This window comes from Lupinus angustifolius, unplaced genomic scaffold (genome assembly GCF_001865875.1).
Source record: "Lupinus angustifolius cultivar Tanjil unplaced genomic scaffold, LupAngTanjil_v1.0 Scaffold_428, whole genome shotgun sequence".
NCBI lineage: Eukaryota > Viridiplantae > Streptophyta > Magnoliopsida > Fabales > Fabaceae > Lupinus > Lupinus angustifolius.
Window position 1 is genome coordinate 93,367 of NW_017727833.1, and position 20,959 is coordinate 114,325.

General features: G+C 33.2%; 2 protein-coding genes and 1 pseudogene across 4 annotated transcripts; 2 read left to right on the forward strand and 1 right to left on the reverse strand.

Moving 5' to 3' along the window:
- Nucleotides 1-1,871: 1,871 nt before the first annotated feature.
- On the forward strand, nucleotides 1,872-6,642 carry LOC109341324 (transcription factor GAMYB-like). 2 transcript variants are annotated; one of them, XM_019579216.1, is made up of 5 exons: nucleotides 1,872-1,938; nucleotides 2,182-2,287; nucleotides 3,056-3,429; nucleotides 4,610-5,597; nucleotides 6,062-6,642. In XM_019579216.1, the coding sequence occupies exons 3-5, from the start codon at nucleotides 3,073-3,075 to the stop codon at nucleotides 6,358-6,360; spliced, it is 1,644 nt and encodes a 547-aa protein (XP_019434761.1). In that variant the 5' UTR covers nucleotides 1,872-1,938; nucleotides 2,182-2,287; nucleotides 3,056-3,072; the 3' UTR covers nucleotides 6,361-6,642. The 2 variants fall into 2 exon arrangements, with proteins under 2 accessions (XP_019434761.1, XP_019434763.1); XM_019579218.1 differs by lacking the exons at nucleotides 1,872-1,938; nucleotides 2,182-2,287 and having other exon boundaries at nucleotides 2,850-3,429.
- Nucleotides 6,643-8,072: 1,430 nt separating this feature from the next.
- Nucleotides 8,073-15,776, reverse strand: LOC109341307 (annotated as a pseudogene).
- Nucleotides 15,777-17,298: 1,522 nt separating this feature from the next.
- Nucleotides 17,299-20,759, forward strand: LOC109341326 (dr1-associated corepressor-like). 2 transcript variants are annotated; one of them, XM_019579221.1, is made up of 6 exons: nucleotides 17,299-17,564; nucleotides 18,339-18,411; nucleotides 18,505-18,598; nucleotides 19,345-19,473; nucleotides 19,572-19,619; nucleotides 20,021-20,759. In XM_019579221.1, the coding sequence occupies exons 1-6, from the start codon at nucleotides 17,532-17,534 to the stop codon at nucleotides 20,496-20,498; spliced, it is 855 nt and encodes a 284-aa protein (XP_019434766.1). In that variant the 5' UTR covers nucleotides 17,299-17,531; the 3' UTR covers nucleotides 20,499-20,759. The 2 variants fall into 2 exon arrangements, with proteins under 2 accessions (XP_019434766.1, XP_019434765.1); XM_019579220.1 differs by having other exon boundaries at nucleotides 17,304-17,564; nucleotides 19,572-19,629; nucleotides 20,028-20,759.
- The last annotated feature ends 200 nt before the right edge of the window (nucleotides 20,760-20,959 follow it).

Genomic DNA, 20,959 nt, shown 5'->3' on the forward strand with positions numbered 1-20,959 from the left:
GAGAAGGTAAGGTTCTTTCTTTGGCTAATTGGTTATGAAGTTCTTCCCACAAATGTGCATCGGAAACACTGTCATTTGAATGTAGCCTCGTCCTGCTGTCATTGTAATGCCCTAATTGAGGATTTGGATCATCTTTTTCGAACTTGTCTTACTCCAATGTTCATGTGGGAGCACTTTGCAAGTTTACTCCCAGACATTCGTTCGTCCAATCCCTTCCATGTTTGGTTCTTGTCCCTTCTCTAATAGAAAAATAATGTTCTTTCAGTAGCCATTATGTGGTGGATTTGGAAATGGCAAAATAATGTTGTCTTTGAGGAGAATCACTGACACATTACTTATGTCCTAAGATAGATCTTGGGAGCAGTGCATGAATTTATTCGATGGGGGTGCCCTACAGCTAGCATCTCAATTTGGTCAAGTCTAGAGATTGGGAGAGTGAAATTTAACACAAATGGTAGTTGGTTACCAAATGGGATGAAGATGTGTTGGGGAGGTATACTTCGTGATCACGAGGGTAGATGGATATTAGGTATTTCTGGTAGTGGCAATGATGGATGTCCCCTCTTTGCTGAGCTGCTGGCAGTTCAATAAGGTCTCCGACGTGCATGGAAGTTGGGGTATAAGAGGATTGCTTGTGAAACTGATTGCTTGGAGGTGGTGAAGCTGATAAACGATGACATCAATGTTTGTAATCATTGGTACAAGGATATTATTATCTCTATTAAGGAGATTTGGTCTTGGCAATGAGATCTTTCTCTGACGTATATATCTAGAGATAGCAACATTGTAGCAGATGTGTTAGCTCGACAGGCTTCGACATAAGGGGTTACTCATCGTATTTGGAGATTTCCTCACTCTAGTTTGATCCACTTTTTGTGCTCTGATCTTTTGGTTTAGTTGTTGTTTATTTTCCTTTTGTAACAAAAAAAGTATTATTTCTCTTTATTTGAGTAGATATATTTCTGATAAAAATTGTAAGAACAATAAACTTATGTCATGCAACTATACATGAACGATTATGATTAAAAGTTAGTTAGTGATCATATGATCACTTAAAAAATCATATGCATTTATGTTTAAATATTAATAATTTAAATAAGATTTGATGATCGATATTAATTGTTTTCATTTTTTACAATAACAATTTTTAACACTGAAACCACTTTTTATTATTATATAAATATATATAGACATATGTATGAGAAGTGAATCAATTAGGAATGTTTCTCATATAAAAATTATGAGAGCAAGAAATTTAAGTCATAAAACCATATATAAATAATTAAAATTAAAATTTAATTGATGATTATATAATCAATTAAAAATCTTATCAATGAATCACTCTAGTTTATGAGCAACAAATTTGAGTTTGTTAACTCAACCAAAGTTTATGAAGTTTAAGTCATTTTTAAGCTGAAAAATAATTCATATAACTTGATTTGAATTCACATGAGATTACTCTACTTATTTCAATCATGAAAGAATATCCTTTAATTAGGCACTTATTAGCGTTCTAATTTTTTTTTTAAATAACTCCTTTTTTTTGTGTGTGCTTATTCTCAATTATATTTTCCAAACTTCAATTATTGAAGGGTGTAGAAAAGTACAAATGTAATAATATGAATTAATATTAATACTATATATCTCTAACTTCATTTATTGTGGTATATAACTTGTCTATTTTAATCTAATTTAAATAAGATGATGAATATTGTGAAAGAAACATTGAAGTGACATTTTCCATTCCCACATTTCTCTCTCTTTCCCTATTTCTTCTCTTCCTTTGCCATTCCATCATTTCACTTTCACTTCTCTCCCTTCTTCAATACTCTCTCTCTCTAAAACTCTTCATCATTACTTTCTCTCTCTAGAATTCTTCACTTCAATGTTCTGTTCTCTCTTCCTTCGCATCCTTCTTCTCCTTCTCCAGAAACTTCGGTTCGTTAATCGTAATCTCAATCTTCCACACAAAAAAACTCTAAAATTCAATTTCATTTTGCTGAATCTGAATTCTCATTCTGCAATCTGTTTTTCCCCTTCTGATTCGGGTTTTCTGAAATTCTATGTTTAATGTTTCCTAATTAGGGTTAAAACTTGAACAAAACGTTCTGATCTAGTTTTTGTTCAGAACAGCTTGTAATTGCTTTGTACTAATACATTTTATTTTTTTGTGAATTTCAGGAACGCGGTTCTCACTGTTTCGTTCAGTTTCTAGCTTAATTGAGCTTAATCCTCTGCGCGCAAAACGAGTCGTTTTTATTTTATTTTAGCGTTGTGTCCTATTCAGGTATCGTCTTGGAGTGTGTGTTCATCGCCTTTTCTTCTTGTTTTCGGCGCTGTTTCTTTTATTTTGTAGAAAATTTAGATCTATTGAGATAGGGATAGCTAATTATATTTTTTCTATTTTTTCAAATCTTGAACACTGAAATATTACTCTTTGCTCAGATTATTAAATATTGTAATAAATGTGTACTGTATTGTAGTGACCGGATTTGGAGTGTTTGGTTGGTGGGAAAAATGAATTCAATGTTATATGGGTATTCTTGATCATCATCGTGGTTTTTTAGGAATGGAAAGTTTGTCTTTATTTTTCATGTACAATAATCATGTGATAAATCTTTATATATTTGAGACTTGTTTAGGTAAGCATAATTAATTTGATATTGTGATGGAATATTATACTTTGTTTCTTTTTTGGGTCTGGAAAATCCATGCTTTCCTGGTTCAGAGGAGAGAGCATCATTCATTACAGTCAGTGATTTTGCTGAAGTAGAAAGCTTTGCTGTTTTTATTATAGTGCTTGAAAGTTGAAACTTTCACTTATCATCTTGGTTTCTTGTTTATTGTCTGAATCATTTAATAGCACTCTGCTTGCATTATCTTGATGTGTGGTCTGGACCTCCCTCCCACATGCAAAAGAAATACGGAAAATAAAATTATAAAATGAAACTTAGCAGCTCAGTTAAGCAAATTTAGGACCTTTTCTTGGTTTTATCATAGTTTTTGTTTGGGTATATTTTAAGGCTTTCCTTTGTGTTTGTAAAATATTTGGCAGAAACTGTATGATAAAAGATGAGACGGATGAAGAATGAGATTGAAGATGAGATGCTCCCCAACAATATGACAGAATCACAGTTGAATGATGAGGGCAATGGAGGAAGTGACAGCAAAGTTGTTCTGAAGAAAGGTCCATGGACATCTGCTGAAGATGCGATTTTGGTTGGTTATGTCAAGAAGCATGGGGAGGGGAACTGGAATGCTGTTCAGAAGCATGCAGGCCTGTTGCGTTGCGGAAAAAGTTGCCGATTGCGGTGGGCCAATCACCTAAGACCAAATTTAAAGAAAGGGGCATTTACTGCACAAGAGGAGCGCTTAATTACTGAACTTCATGCAAAAATGGGAAACAAGTGGGCACGCATGTCAGCTCATGTAAGCATATTTTACACTTGTCTTTGCTTTACATATTTAGTTATATTTTATTTTTTTAGTTTTTGTGTAACCTATGAATTCTATTTGACATTAGTGATGCTAGTATTGTTTTGCCTACTGTGTATATTGTAGCAAAGAAATCTTATTTGGCAACCCTGTTTTATCTTTGACTTCTCCCAGAAACTATGAAACAAGCTAGTTAGATTTATGTATCTCTTGATGCCATACAACGACATATGAATAAAAATAAGAAGTTGATTAAATAATCTGCAAATGGGCAGTTATAAGCTAATGTAGATGTCCTTACTAACCAATGTGTTAGAATACAGTTTTCCTGACTTTCATTAGATTCGTAATGAATAAGTCGCTCATTCTTTATAGGCATCATTTGACGCTGCAACATTTTTGCGTCCATTTTTGTGCATTAAAAGATTTTGATGTCATCTTGGTAGTTTTTATCTGGATATTGTTGTGTGGGTTTAGAGAGTTCCAGAGTCAGTATTATGTTATGATACCCTGGAAGATATTCATTTTTGCGCTAATTAATGTTTTCTGTGATTGCAAATGATTTGTAAATCTATCTTCTAACTTGGACGCTGAGATGGATATGAGATAACTTATATTGCATATTAATTTGGTCATAATTCTTCTCAGTAGAGAATAGAAAGTGTAATGGGAACTGTTCATGTCTAAATGTCCTATGTCACGTTGTGCTGGATGCTGTGGACTTGTTCTCCTCAACCATGAAAAAAAGACTAAATAGTGAATTTCCAATAAAAAGGAAAAAACAATTATATTGATTATAAATCATATTCAGTTGATAATTAATAAGTATTTCAATATCAGTATATATGGTGAATTGGTGATCATAATGATGCATGTATATATAATCTTTAATGACCTGGTTCTTTTGAGATTGAATTAATTTTAAATGAACTCAGATATTGTTCTTATTTATTATATTTTTATAATTTTGAAAGGTTTAAAATATTCAAGTAACTGATCATAATTTATAAGTAAATGTCTTAGTACTTTGAATTAGAACATTCTAGGTATGGCTTTCACCCAAATTAGCTTGTTAAACATCTTAGTACTTTTGTAATTATGCCAATCAGTTCCTTCTACAATCCCCCAATTGCTAATTTTATTTATCCATCATAATGGTTGCTTTCTTTTGTAGTTGCCTGGTCGCACAGATAATGAGATAAAGAACTACTGGAACACCCGAATCAAGCGGCGTCAACGGGCTGGCTTGCCACTTTATCCTCCTGAAGTGTGTTTGCAAGCATTCCAAGAGAGTCAGCAAAGCCAAAGCACTTGTGGAGTTAATGGTGGCAATAAAGTGCATCATGATATGTTGAACAGTTATGAGATACATGATGCAATAATTGACAGTATGAAGGATAACCAGGGAATCTCACCTTATGTTCCTGAGCCTCCTGATATTTCTGATTATAACAATATGCTGAAAGGTCTTGATTCTTCTCAGTACTGTAACTTCACATCATCAACATCGCCTAACCATAAGCGTCTTCGAGGATCAACAATGCCGTTTCTTGGTTCCAGTGGTATGAGCAGAAATGTGTTTTATCCATTTGATCATATTCAGGTTAATGCCTGTGATAAGATTGCACAATCATTTGGAATGCAATCACCCCTTGATCATGGCCCCTCCTTACACAGCTCAATGTGTTACAGCCATTCACTTTCAAATGGCAATTCCTCTACTTCTAAGCCAACTTCTGAGGCCGTGAAGCTAGAGCTCCCTTCACTCCAATATCCAGAAATTGATTTAGGTAGCTGGGGTACATCTCCCCCACCTCCTTTGCTTGATTCTGTTGACGATTTCATTAAGTATCCTACACCAATTAGTGCAATGGAGTCAGATTGTTCTTCCCCACAGAATAGTGGCCTTCTGGATGCTTTAGTTTATCAGGCAAAGACTATGAGCAGTTCCAAGAAACATAATTCTGACGAGATTTCAAACTCATCTACTGCAATTCTTGATCACAGAGCGGACAGTTCCACATTGAACATGCACGAGACAGAATGGGAAGATTACGCTGACCCTGTATCTCCATTTGGTGCAACTTCAATATTGAATGAGTGCCCTGCTATTGCCAATGCAAATTCATTGGATGAAGTGCCACCCGATCAGACCTTCAATGGTTAGTGCCTTTCAGTGTGTGCCTGTGTGACATGAAGGATGACATTGAAAATACTTCCCCAATCATTTATAGTCACATTCACATGCATCTTTAGCACACATGGAAACCTGTTAATTATTGTGCAGATTTCCTGTTCCATTATTTTGGTTATTGTTTTATATAGTGACAAATATATTCCTAAAATCTGGGTTTCAAAATAATTGATGAATCTTTTTTACCAAATAAGATTTGATGAAACTCTCTTTTACTTCACAAAGTATGCACAGTCTTCATGCACAGATACAACAATACAGTCTTCATGCACAGATACAACAATACAGTCTTCATGCACAAATAGTACATTTATTTTCTATCGTAGTTGGATCAAAAAAATTTCCCATCTATCAGTTTTTCTTAAAATGCATGTTAGGTTTCGTCGTATTCATATTGTATGAAAAGTTGCAGTTTATTTGGATTTCATGCAGGTAACATTGTGAAATTAGAGTCTGCTGATCAGGTTTGGACCCCAAACAGTGAAAACCAAACCATGTCCGTGTTAAATATTACTTGGCCAGACATATTACTTGATGAAGATTGGCTCCAGCAGGATTCTGATAATGGCACGAACCAAACCATCAGAACTGATGCTATGTCAACCCTTTTTGGAGATGATTTAGCCACTGACTACAAGCATATGACTGATGGAACTTCTAAGTCAAGCCAGGTATGGGGCTTTGGTTCTTGCGCACGGAACCACAGTGCCTTCTGTCTATCACGTGTCTGATCCTGGTTGCGAAAAAGGTTAGATGTGTGGTTTGAAACATTTTCATAATTGTAATCACGTTTGTTTTTTAACATGGTAGCCAGGAGTTAATATCTCATGGGCTGAAAGATTTTATATTGGTGTGATTTATAGTACCAAATACTTAGACTGAGACTGGTGTTTTCTTGTAGCTTTATCAATTTTTTCTTTTGGTGTTCTAAGTGTTGTATACCAGCATGAATCTTGTGTCCACAGCTCTGCTTTTGAAGGCTTTTTATTAATGTGTAGAATAACATTGCATTTTTAATGGAATAAAACTTGCTTGTTAAAAAGCCAACAAATACAGGATCCTGGAATAGTGACTAATTGAGAAGAATTAATAAAATATGATGCCAACATATGAATCAAATTAACCATATTTTCACAAATATACATCTAGTTTACCTTTTAATCGGCTTTCTAGTTTGATTTTTATTTTTTATTTTTTATTTTTTATTTTTTATTAAAAAAAGTGGTTAACCGCTTTTGGGTCTCAATCATATGTTTGGAAGTAGAACCCAGATGTATTTTTATTTAAATAAAACCACATTGATTAGGAACCCAGACAAATTTTGTTTGGAAGTAGGGTGCTCATTGCCATTGTTGTTAAAACCGTACCGGTTATCAAACTGATCAGGGTACTGGTATAGTGATTTAACCGGTGGTTCAGTAATTAAACCGCATATCGGTTAAACCGGACATACCTACTTATATTTATATATATATATATATATATATATATAAACCTATAACAAAAAAATTCCAAATAGGTAGATACTCAAATTTATAATTCATATTCATAATCTACTCAAAATTCACATAAACAAACAACTTTAAGTCTTGAACAAATTCAAAGTCTAAATTACAAAACATATATCAATTCAAAAGTATCACTTAACAACCGCAAAATATAAATAAATGACACAATTCATAACTCACTCTACAAAACAAATAAATTTAAAGTTTTAACATTTAAACGATGGAGTCAAAGTTGTCTTATATCAATATTATATTTTTGGTTCAAGATTACACAAATGTCAACACACGAATGTTAGAAACCAAAAGGTGTAATCTAAATACGCCTTGGAAGCATGTGCCTTGAAGTGTTGAAGAAGGGTTAGAAAGATGAGTCATTTTGTAATGAGTTTTTAAGTTTTTTTTCAAAAAAAAATATATATGTATAAACGGCCGGTTTAGTAAAATACCGATCGGTTCACCGGTTTTGATACTTGGTCGATTCAACATCTGTACTGTATCGATTAGGAGACCGGTTCATCGATTGAACCTGCCGGTACGGTACGGTTTTTACATCATTGCTCAATGCATTAAAAATGATATAGTTAGTCTTCTAATAAAAAATTACAAATTTTATTATCTATTTAGGTGAATGCTTCAGAAGGAGTAGCTGTCATGGCCCATTTAGCAAAAATCTCTTTCAAAATGATTGTTTTTTTAATAATTTTGTAGAGGAAAAAAATTATTTTGCATATGGATAATCATAGCTAATAAATAATTATACCAAAGAAATCTAAGTACTAGAACCCACTCCTCCTTCCACTTATTTCAGATGCTGAGGATCATTTTTTTATAAAAAAAAGTGTGATAATGATATTTCTTTTCACTTCCCTTGATCTTTAAGGGTGCATCTGAACACACTCAAAAGTGTTTGTAAAGGAAAAAAATTAAAAAATAAGTGAATCCAAAAGAGCTCTTATATATGACTTTAAAAAGTGCTAACAAAGTTTGTAGACCAAACAATCCTCAGTAATATTTTTCATACTCTTCTACATAACTACTCTACATCAGCACATTCTAAGACATGCCTGCTCCGAAGTTTATATGAATGATTTTTTTCTGAATATTAACCCATGCAAATTCCTTTAACACATTTCCCACCCTCCATATTTTGAGCTAAAAGTCCCCCCACCATTGTGTTGGGCATACTCAAGGATTGCTTTTCTGGCACAGTGTTCCCATGAAATTGCTATATCTCCAAGAGACCAAGGTTGGTTCATGCTTTGGAGACTAAACCTTAGCTTTGCTTTTGCTATCATCCATAGATCTTCAAGGTCCTCACTGTCCAAATAAAATAGGAGACAAAAAAATATTTGCATAAAAGCACCCAAAAGGAATATCTGCTTATTCTAGGGAGGAAGCCTTGTGGAACAAGTTATCCAGAATTATTGGCTACTCACTATTGAACTTCTAAGATGAAAATCATTTGATGTAAAAAAATTGTGAAGTATTGAATACTTGTAGGATCAACATCATCATTCACTTATCATTCTTATGAAACTTAATATTTATAGGATCTAGTATCTTTAGTTCTTATACTTAATTTATTTCCAGATAAGAACATCATTCAGTATAAATGGATGAAAGATGAATGCTTACAAGTATAAATGAAAGAGAACACAATCTGAATTTCTAACCTGGCTTCCAATGGCATTTTGTCTAAAATAACAGGTGAGGAAAATGGATAACTTGTGGGAACAAGTAACCATAATGGTTTGATTATTGACTGCATGACCAATATATGTGTAGTCAGGGAAAGGAAAAGTAAAAAAGAAATATGCATTGTTCAAACAGAAGATAAAATAATTCACCTTTTTATCAGCAGCATAATGAGATGTTAGGTTCAGATTGATGGTTACTGCCCTGAAAAGGAATTTAACAACTAATCCATCATCAACCACAGCTGCTCCTCCAGCTGCACTTTGAATGCTATCTTTTTCTCCAATAACTACCTCAGTGTCTATCAATAGTTTGTTTGTCTCCTTTATTTCTTCTACAAGAGCATGATTTTCCTGCTACAGTTACCATGAGTAAGGTTTTTAAAGGGAGATACTTTCCAGAACAGCAACAGTAAAAGTAGTGTACACTCAAAACTGATTTATGCAGTTCTGAATCAGGAATTAATTGTTAGACATGAAAAAGACAGAGATAAGTGATTCAGAGTTCAAGGAACAATTACATAACATGGGCTGACATTTCTAAAAATGCTCAAACAAGTGTGATGACAACAGCAACAACTAAGCCTTTATCCCACTAGGTGGGGTCGGCTATATTGATCGAATGATGTCATAATGCTATATCATAAATCATGTTTTTAGCTTTACAACATATGATTTTTCTGTTGAAACAGAAGCCTATCAAGACAAAGGAAGTAATCACAAAGAAGGGAGGATAACAAATCATCCTTAACAAAAGTACACAGAAAAACAATGCAACAAAGCTGTCTAATCCCTCAAAATATCTGTTAGTGACACCTCGTTGCTTTACACCTGATAGAATTCATGCCTGATCTTATCACAACTATTAATTTATATTGAATAATTGAGAAAGTGCAGATATGAACTGCTAACTGAAGTAGAAATATACAGAATTGCAAATTTCACTAGATAAAATAGTTGTATATTCTAGAGTAGATTGCATTCTTGAAAAAAAAAAGATTAGAAAGAAGACAATTACTGTGATCCTAGGGCGTTTTCCTTGAGGTGCGACTGAATTCAAATCAGCTTCTTGAGCATCATTCAACTGGTTCAAACTGTCACTTGTACTATCACAAATATTATATACATCCAAGGTTATTTTCCTTCCTGTTGGAACAAAATCATTGCAAGTCAAATATCTTGTTTCTCAGCATGCACTAATACCTTGTGTCAAACAAAATCTTGGCTTAAATACACTTTTTGCCCCAAACTTTCGCTCGTGCATGAAGTTCATCCCCCGACTTTTTCGGGTGGTTTTGGTCCTCAAAATCTTCTGGACATACAACTTTTGTCTCTCCATTAACTTTTTGTCCAAAATTATAATGGAAAAGTCTACATGGCTAATGGCCATCATAGTCATGTCATCTCATTCTATTAATTTTTCAATGAAAATTTGATTGAGGGACTAACATTGCATAATCAAAAAAATTGAGAACCCACCCAAAAAAAGTCTAGTGACGAACTTCGCGTACAAGCAAAAGTTAAGAGACGAATAATGCATTTAAGCCTACAATATTTTATGGTCCGACCCTACCTTGTGTGATAAGCCTTGGTTGTGTGTGTTTTTGTGCCCTCTTCGAGGATCTATGCAATTTTGATGCCGGTATCACATCATTCAAATATACAATCTCTCTAATTTCATCAATTGACGTACTTAGCACTTTGGCTGACATGGAGGTCAACTGATAGTAATCAAAATTAAATTTAGAATGTATATAAACGCAAGTTTTCGAGTCAACAAACAAAAATAAAAAGAGAAAGCACATAGAAAGTTTTAGGCCAACCACTTTAACCAGGCACTGCATTGCAGCGCTTGGCTCATCAGCAATGACTGTAGGTTTATGAGAAGTTTCATTTAGATTACTACAGTCTTCTAACAAGGGTGAAGCTGAAATCCCAGGAATGTTGATGCAGATCCCATATTCTTCGGTTGCTTTTAGTGCACCATGTGGTTGCTGTTGTACAGCATTCTCAGGGCCTGAGATTCATAAATTGTAAAAATGTGTTTGCTAGTAACCCCTGGCATACTGAACATAGAAAAGGTAGTTTGAAAATGTACAACGAGTGAATTAATTATTTCAAATAAATTATACCTTTTGTGATAGACATTTGATTTGCTTTCTGTTGCGAATTGCTATATTGTGTTGCCACGGGTTGCTCTTGGAAAGACAACTTTTTTGGCTGAGAAATCTGCTTTGTCAAATGATAATTCTGTGTTCTCAATAGTTGTGGTGATTGATTCTTTTCAAAATTTTCTTCTTGAGAAGTTCTAGAAAGTGATGGGACAAAATGTTGTCCAGATTGCACGTCAGCTGAATGTTGTCCTTAATTATATGAAGAAATGTTTATTCGTTGCGTAATATATTCTATCCACTTCTCTGCATTATCAAGCTTCTCCTTGAAATCGGTGTTAATCTGGCTTTTACTGACTCCTAAGATTGCAAAAATGTTTTCTATTATTTTCTTAATGTGTCTGCAGTTCTCCAAATCATGTGCATTTGGTTTTTGAGAAGACTCAACCTGAAGAAATTTATTATAAACAGAAAACATGAGATGTAACAAGAAAGGCAATGTGCAAAATCAGAGTTTTTTAAAATCATAATTTTCTTAAAAGGACCATCGACCTTTTGAAGTCTGCTACTGACATGTCGATAAAGTGCATTGAATTTTGTGAAATACATGCTTTTCAACTTTTGAACCTGCAATAAGGAAGTATCACAATATTTTCAGTTGAAAGCTTCAAGTTTGGTTTATGACTATCTAAAAGAATGGGTATATTGCTACTAATTGTTAAATTGTTAGAATCAATGAAAACAAAAGCAAAAGTAGTGCACATCAACATAACATACACAAACAGAAATAAAAAGTGACGTAAGTATATTATTTTAGACTCTAGAAAAGAGAAAAAGAGAAGTTGATGCACTATAGTTAAAACTATAGCAGTAGAGGAAAGGAGCTTAGAAAATTCTAATGATAGCAAATATTATGATTCTGTTCATTTCAAGCAATAAGAAACATAAAAACTACTGTAAACCATCTTTCCATGGAAATAACAGAATGTAAAATACCAACTAACAATTCGGCAACTAATGACTGAATGATAGATAGCCAGCAAAATACTTGATAGAAAGCAACCAAGCCAAGGACGAAATGTTAGGAAGTGAATCTGATAGGGTTGGCATAGGGTAGTAGAAAAGAGGTTAGTTGTTTGAATTAAATAACGAGGGAATTCCTAGAATACCCTTATTAGTTAGTTAGACTAGGGTATTATTTGTATAAATAGAGAAGGGGAAGCTTGTAAGAAGGGAGCTTTTTGATATTTTGTAAATGTGGAATAATTGAATTGGAGCAATTCGGTTGGGAGGGAAACTGCTAGCAGTTTCCATTTCATTCTTGTACACTTGTATCTCTTTCTTTCAATACAATTTCATAGATTCAAGCTCAAATTAATCTAGGATACATTCTTTCTTCAATCTTTCTACTCTTTCTTTTCGTGATTAATACCAGTTCTAACAGAATCCATATAAGATATAAATGATTTTGTTAATGAGGGTTAACTCAACTAGCAGGACAGGTTGAGTCGATGAAAATGTCTTAGGTTCGATTCTTAATAGTGTTCCCTTTCTATAGGCATCCATTAATTGTAGTGCATGCCTTAGTGATGGAGCAATCTATTGCTGGAGTGGAAGCATAATACAATTGATGAATACACTTTAGTAAAATTTCAAAAACATGTATACAATATGAAGCCAGATTTAAAAGATAGAAAAAGGCAAAAATATAAATAAATTAAAGAAAGTGAAATGAACAATTTTACTGATTACCTGTTCATAAATCTGCTCCTTCCATTCTATATTTTCTGTTTTTCCAGCTCCTAGAAATAGAATAGTTAAACATGTATGTTCAGTTAACTCAGAAAAATCAGAGAAGGGCGTGCGTGTGTATGCAAGGTTGGTAGAGGGGGAGTGTAGGTGATCATTTCTTTGGACGAAGCATGAATGTAATCGAAAAACAGAGTTTATGATACTTGCACAAGGAATAAAGAACAGCTTCCACAAATTCTATTTAGATTCAAAGGAACAGTACAATGCCAATAAAAATGAAACTCTACCAATAAAGTAAGCCATATTCTCTACAATCTAAAAAGGGAACACAATTAGGGATTTATACAATAAAAATAGTTTATAACTTGGGTGGAAAGTTATGATCAAAATAAAAATACAGCCTCTAGGCTAAAACCAAATGATGGATCTATTGAAGTTCAGGCATCAATCTTATAGGAATATGGTCTTTATCTTAGAAATGCAAACATAAAAAAAAGAATAAGTTGAGTTCAAATTCTATTACTTTCAAATCTATGCCAGTATTGTAGAATCCTTGTTTGGATAAACAGTATCTTATCCTTACTAGACACCAGTGCAACGTATTGCAATCAACTGATTGACGAAAAAAGAGAATAAAAAACGGAAAACTACTTGTGTGAGTAAGCCCATGTGAAAGCACAATACTTGTATAGTTGTATTGTATTAATTCCAATGTCATTGATGCATTTTTCCAGGATGACTGGTTATTTTTGCTAGGCTAAAGCTAAACCAATCAGTAAGAAGGCTTGAAAGCCATCAGTTTTGCTTAAATGAGGTTTCCCTCTTGTTTTTCCTTGGTTACGTAATCTTCTGGTATGATAACATAGCAAACTAGTGAAATTTGAATCTTTCTTTATGTTGATTTCTTAGAGTGTAAGTATGTCGTATAGTATTGTCCAAATTGCCATTAATGGTCCAAAAAAGTCTTGTTTTTATTGTCCAAATTGTCATTAATGTGGCTCAGGGTTACTGCACCTAATAACACTTTTTAAGTAAAATGTGGAAGCTTAATTATGAAATTAGGGTGCAATTTATTTATATGAACTCCTAATAGAAAAACGTAGCATTATATAAAAGAGGCGAGAAACTCTAAATTCTTGCTTCGATAAATGCAGACCGCATAATGCTGCTCATAAAAGTTTCACTGTAATCATTTTACAAAGGATGCTTAGCTAATATCAGTACTAAAGAAGAGATGAGTTCACCAGAGCCAGAAGAGGTTGAGAGCAGCTTCCTGAGTTATTAGATATAACGCCTTTACCTTTGCTGATATCTTCGCAATGTAGTCGTCCTGAAAATAGATGTAGAGGCAAACTGTTATTGTCTCCAAAAAAAATTCTTCATATGGAAGTATAGTACATAATTTGTTGAAATTAGAACCTAATAAATCAGAATTGAAAAATACAATGTAATCAGTAGAAACAAAAATACACTACAAATTTTGCTGTTTTGAGTAATCTAATTTTATCATATGAGAAAAATATGAAACCAGGTTCAAAAGTAGGACAAGAAATATGGAAATGGAAAAACAGTACAAAGGTCATTTGCTAAGTTTAGATCAGGCCAAAAAAAATCACCTAAAAGACAATATGATGAAATCATCTATTTGGAAGCTAATTCTTGTAGTGTGTAACAAGCAAAGTCTTTGATTACAAAAATCAACAGGAAGGACAAAGTGTTTCGCAAGTAGAAAGCCATAATATCACACACGCAATCTGCTATTAGATACCTCATCTTTAGCAGAAGTATACACTTTTTCCTCAAATCTTTCTACACACTTGCTAAGTCCAGATAAATTTTGTGCCCAAGAAGGACAACCTTTCTGGATCATGATATTCATCCTGCACAAATTAATAATGCATGTAAAAAGATGATAAGACAATGCTATCTTGGAGAACTTGATAAAAATTATAAATATTATACGAGTAAAAGATTTTAGAAGGTAAAATCAAGTTAATCATTAGAAGTTGCACCAATATCAATGGCAAACATGGATAATTAAGCTTTGGAACCTATCAAAATGCTCAACCAGGTACATCTGTGTATGCCTTGTGATGAAAGAAGAATACAACCACTAAAACTCAGATTACCGTGTACAGAGCTTCACAAATAAGGAAGGGGCAAACCAAAACTAGAGTTGGAATGAAAACAATTACCGTGTTACAGAAAAAAATCATACACTATGATAATTGACAAATTGAGCATTCTAAATGCTTAAGTTGAAAACAAAAATATTTCAAAACCAAGTATGCTTAACACATTCTGTTAGACAATATGGTGCACAGGGTTATGACAATTGAAAAGAATTTTGAGCAATTCTAACAATAACTTAATATAGGTATGTTTCTTACATTTTCTTCACAATTGATTTACGAAATTCTTGCGATTTCCACCTACTACTGCTCTCAATGTTACCTTCTTGTTTAACCGGTTTATTTTCGCCTGTGTCCATCCTGTAGGCAGAAGCACACAATGTTTCCATCAAACAAGTCATAAAATTTGTGAGAACATAAAAATTGAGATAACATTTATGGTATGAATCTCCAATATATTCTACAACTTAGTCCAATTTAGCATTAACCTCATCCACCAAGAATGTCTTAATTCATATATTGATATCTTCTTGGGTATCACACAAGTTCATTCCAGGTGGTGGTTAGTTAAAATTCTCCCTGAAATTAAATTTTCACTATTTTGAGTCCCTACATATCGTCGCAGATCACTTCCACTTTGACCAACCAAAATTGAATGGAGAACAAAAACATCGATATCGATATTAACAAAATTAAACTAAAAACGTGCCTAAGAATTCATCAAACATAACAACACCCTAAGAAAATTTGTTTCTGGCTTTTAACATCATTAAGACACGTGAATGATCAAGATAATCACTATCACTAGTTTGAAGTTTGAACCCAAGGCATCATAAAATTGAGAAGCTAAAGAATGAAATTTGGGAACCTTGAAATGGAACAAGTGATGAATTTGTGTAATGAGAGTGATTGAGGTTAAAAGGAAGTGTGCAATTGAAGTATTTGAGTTGTAAAATGAAAAAAGAAAGTGAAAATGAATGTGGAGTTTAATATATAGTGTGTGTTAGTAAGTGTGTCACGTTTGACATAACATAGCAGTTGAAAAGGGGACATTAGTCACTCCCTCTGCCTGTGGGGCCCATCACTTACTCAGTAAGATACTTCTTTCCGTTCTTTCACATTTTCTGATTTTCACATGATAACTTAAACATAATTTTTTGGATTTTGGATTCTCTACTTTCTATTTCTCACTCTTTCATTATTTTATTATAAAAAGAGTAAATTACGGTGATCACTTTACTTTTCTATCCCTACACAAACCTCCCTAGTTTTTATACTTTCATTACAGTCAACCACCCTGCATAAGAAATAAGTGTAATATTTTAAACAAAAAATGTGATAAACGCAATTAAGTTAAACAAAACATTATATTGTGGAGACAAGTCCAAATAATATATGAATCAATATTTCTTCATTATTTTTGGTTCGTTACACTATATTATAAGAGCGATTTAAACAATATTTTTTTTAGAATTATTGATGCATTTTGTAACAAAAAAATAAAAAAAAAATACATTGATTTGTATATTATTTAGACTTGTCTACACAATATATCATGTTTTGTTTAACTTAATTGCGTTTATCACATTTTTTGTTTAGAATATTACACTTATTTCTTATGGAGGGGTGGTCAGTATAATAAAATTAAAAAAATTAGGGGTTTATGTATACGTAAAAATATGGATATTATTAACTTTATCTTCTTACATCAACAAATATTATATGCTTAAAATATGAACACTTAGATTGAATCTTCACATGGCCCACTTTCACCTCATGTAACAAAAAAAGAAGGAGAAAGTGATAATATGAGATTGACATGTGTATATTTAGTATTTTAAATTGAATTAATATAAATTTTCCTTTTTTAAATGAGATTGACATGTGTAGAATGTTATAAAAACACAATGAGATAAAGCTCTATTAGTGTGTCATGTACTCATTATAATAACCTCCTAGTACTTGTTTAAGAAGTGTCCTAAATTTCTTTTAAGAAAAAGAAAATTATTATTTAAAAAATAATTTTGTTTTTCACATTTATAGAAGTATTAAACCTTATTTCTTTAAAAACTAATTTTTCTTTCTAGCATACTTCTTAAACAATAACTTCTTACCCTTCTTAAAAAAACTAAATCTCATGTTCAAGATGTCAATTACAATATGAGAATAAAATATCTGATAATATAAAGAGATAAGTTATCTCTTACAACCATTAAAATCATGACATGTATCAGATTTAATTATTTTCTATAAAAATATTTTTAAAACTAAACAAAAAATATACATATCATATTTTTACTGATCGGAGGAGATAAATTATCTCCTGGTACGATGAGATATTTTATTCCATTACAATATTACATGAGTAATTGTTGGGTTTTGTTTTTTTACTTCATAATTATTACATTAAAGTCAAACCCAATTATATTGTTACACGTCATGATTTTGACTCTTTCTATTGGGTCGTCGAATATTTTCCGTCACCGAGCTGTCACTTTAACAAAACTCACAGTCAAGCTTATTGCTTTGTATCTGAGAGTGCCATTTGGATCTGAAAATGGGTTTCGTGGATCTGATCTTATTGATTCTGGGTTCTCTTTTTTTATTCAAAGCTTTTGATTTTGCTTTCTGGGTATCCTTCTTATGCTTCGTTTGATTCAAAATTCAGTTTTCCCCATAATTTAGTGAACCCATAATTTGTTACCATGAGGAAGAAGCTTGATACACGTTTCCCAGCTGTAAGTATTTTTTAATTGTTTATTTGTTTGTAAAGTTTTGATTTTTACGTATTTTTTTTATGTTTGGATACCCAGAAACCCATGGGAAGTGAAGGAAATTTTCGCTGATTTTGATTGAGTTATTTTGAAAATAAAATAATTATATGGTAATTGAACTCAACATAAGATTTGCGGTGTTAGATAGTAATAATTATGTTACAGAAATTTATTGGATATCTTTTTTTAGCTTGTGGTGTTTGATAATTGAAGTAGAGGGTGGGTTTGTGATGTTACTTTTAGGTAATTGGCTTATCCTTAGGGTTTGTGAGTTTTTTCTTTCAAACATTCATTTGGGTTCTGTGATAAGATTTGACATTGAATTATATGATGCTTGAAGTATTGGTATTGAAAATTAGGTGCATATAAGTAGTTTTTGATATTTATAGTATTGTGAGTCTCTGGTTCAGTGATTCACTTTTCTTCCATAACTTGTTACTACCTTCAAGATTAGTGAGAGTTGACTTTGCCTACTTGCTATCAAACTTAGTTGTTGCAGTCTGGCTTGTTGCCTTTGACATTGTGTGATTTATACCTGAATGCAACTCTTCCTTAAGGAATTACTTAATTTCAGTTTATGTTTTAAGTTGAGACTTGAAACCATACAATGTTTGCAGGGGACTTAGCTTGTAGTTTAGATTCTATTAAATTATTCGATTTATACTAAGTATTATTATAAGGAGTGACATTTGTAGAAGAACGCTTTAACACTTTGTTCATCGAAACACTAATTTGCAGGCTAGGATAAAGAAGATAATGCAAGCAGATGAGGATGTTGGAAAGATAGCACAGGCAGTACCTGTTTTAGTTTGTGAGTTTCTTTGGTTCACAATCTTATTAACTTTGGGCTGCATCTTCTTTTCTCTTATAAATGTTGCTGAAACTATTCATGAATGCATTACAGCAAAAGCACTAGAGCTATTTTTGCAAGATCTTTGTGATCGTACTTATGAAATAACTCTTCAGAGAGGGGCAAAGACCATGAATTCATTGCATTTGTAAGTCAAGACTATTATGCTGTGTATTACTTTTCTCTAATCTGCCCTTTTAGTGACTTGAAACTAAGTAAAGAACTTCTAGAAATGAGTAGAAGGTTTTTTCAATTAATTTTTCAACATTCTATTGCTTTTAGAAGGGTTGATGAAATCTTTTGCATGAAGCAATTTTCTCTTTCTTCATATTTTGATCTCATTAGTATGTTCTGCCCCCTTGTCATCTTCAAGTAATTACTTTGTTAAATACGAAGAATATTTTTCTTGCCTTTGTTTAACTACATTGTTAACAAAATTTATCTACTCCTACCATCTAAGCATTGATCTATAAATATTTCCTAATTGTTTCGCATATGGTTTTTCATGGTCTCCCTCTGCCTCTAGAAATTGAATTAACCTCTGTTGAGCGTTATGGTGTCGTTCGATCCATGTAGTCGGCCCCACCTGGTGGAACCAAGGCTTTTTGTTGTCGTTCTGTACCATCTAAGCACCATATTAGGTTACCTTGTAAATTGGGGAGTTTACTCATTGAGATTTCATCTATAAGTTGTTCTTTACAGTAATCAAATATGCTCATTCTTCTGAAATGGGTACTATATTTTACAGTGGATCACTCACTTGATAACCTAAAACTCCAAATAATGTAATTTATGTTCTCAGACATCAGTTAACTGGCTCCCAAACTCATTTTATCTTCAATGAGATGTACAAACTCCAAATTACTGTCTAACAAGTGGTAAACGAAATTGCAGAAAATATTGTGTACAAAGCTACAATGTCTTCGACTTTCTGAGGGATGTTGTCAGTAGGGTTCCTGACTACAGCCATGGCAGCCATTCTGAGGCTGGTGGTGCTGATGACCGGGCCATTTTAAAACGGAGGTTTGAAATCCAATGCCTTTGCTGTTTGATTTTTTAAGACCCTTCTGATTTATGTATGCATATAGCTAATGACAATTGAGAATGTTATCATCTACCAGGAAAGCGGCTGCTGAAGATTGTAATGACAGTGATGAAGAGGCTAAGAGAGGCAAGATGGTAATTGTACTTCTTATATTTGCACGAAACCTTTTTGTAACACAATATCTTTCTGTTTTAGTTTCTTAAACACTGGTCAGCACCATTGAGTAGGTAAACACCAATCATGCATCCATTTCTCTTCAATGAAGTTTATTTCCAGAAACCACTTAGTCTAAGTACATAATGTTCTTGTGTCTAACTATTACGTAAGAAGTAATATATTCTTCGGAAAAATTAATTTTGGTCTGTGTTCAATAACTCTAGTTTTTAGTATGGAAGACATGACAAATTCCCTGAAGTATTGCAGTAATGAATAACATGTCATGTCTGAAGAAGGCTTCATGCCTAGCAGTCCCTTGATCTATGGAATTTTTTATAGTCCCGGTCAATAATTTTTTTTCTCTATTTTATTCCAGCGTGAGTTGAGCCACAGTGGAAGTACTGGTAGGGGTAGAGGAAGAGGTAGAGGAAGAGGACGTGGTCGAGGAGCTCGAACTGTAGAAAGAGAGGCACATCATCAGGAAGCTGACTCTGAGCCGTGTGCTACTGTTCAGCATGGAAGCCAACATGATACTGACATAAACATGGCAATGCATGATGGTTCAGAGTCAAAGGAGTTATTGAAAGAAAGTCTTGCAGTTCCTGTTGAAAACACTGAATCACCCGGAAACATTGATCTGAATGCGAACACAAACGAAAATGAGGACAAAAATGCTAGCGCAGCAGCTAATGCTTCATTGTCTGAACCAGCAACAGAGATCAAGCATGAAGATATTCCCGGGTGGTCTCTTTCTGATTTGGACAAGATGGCCATTGACACCATGCAGCTTGCACAACTTGGTAGGGGACTAGAAGAGGATGAGGAAGATTATGATGGGGAAGGGTAAATAATATGTAGTCTTTGAGCAATTAGATTAGTGAAAAGCTCATGATAACTGTAGAATAAGTACATACTAGTGCTAAGTTTATGTCTATCCACTAGCTTTTAAAACATGTCCTGCTGTGGGCTGAAGAAAGATCTGAATGCCCCTTTTGTAGTCATGTTTGTCTGTGACCAAATGTTGTCTTGTAACTGGTGTATCTCCCTTAACAACTAATGTGTACTTCGTGCCCTTTTAGGACTACAATGTATATCACATTTGTCATTGCATTCATAATTCTTGCTTCAAGTATATCATTTATGTATATTATAGGAAGGTAACATATTGCCTAAGATTTGTGTGATGAAAACTTCATTGGAAGCATTAGATCGCTATGCATAGACTTCAAAATACACTAATAATGAGTAAAAAATTACGAAGGGGAAGCTAGAAACAATCATAACGTACACCACCACGTTGTGGTTTTA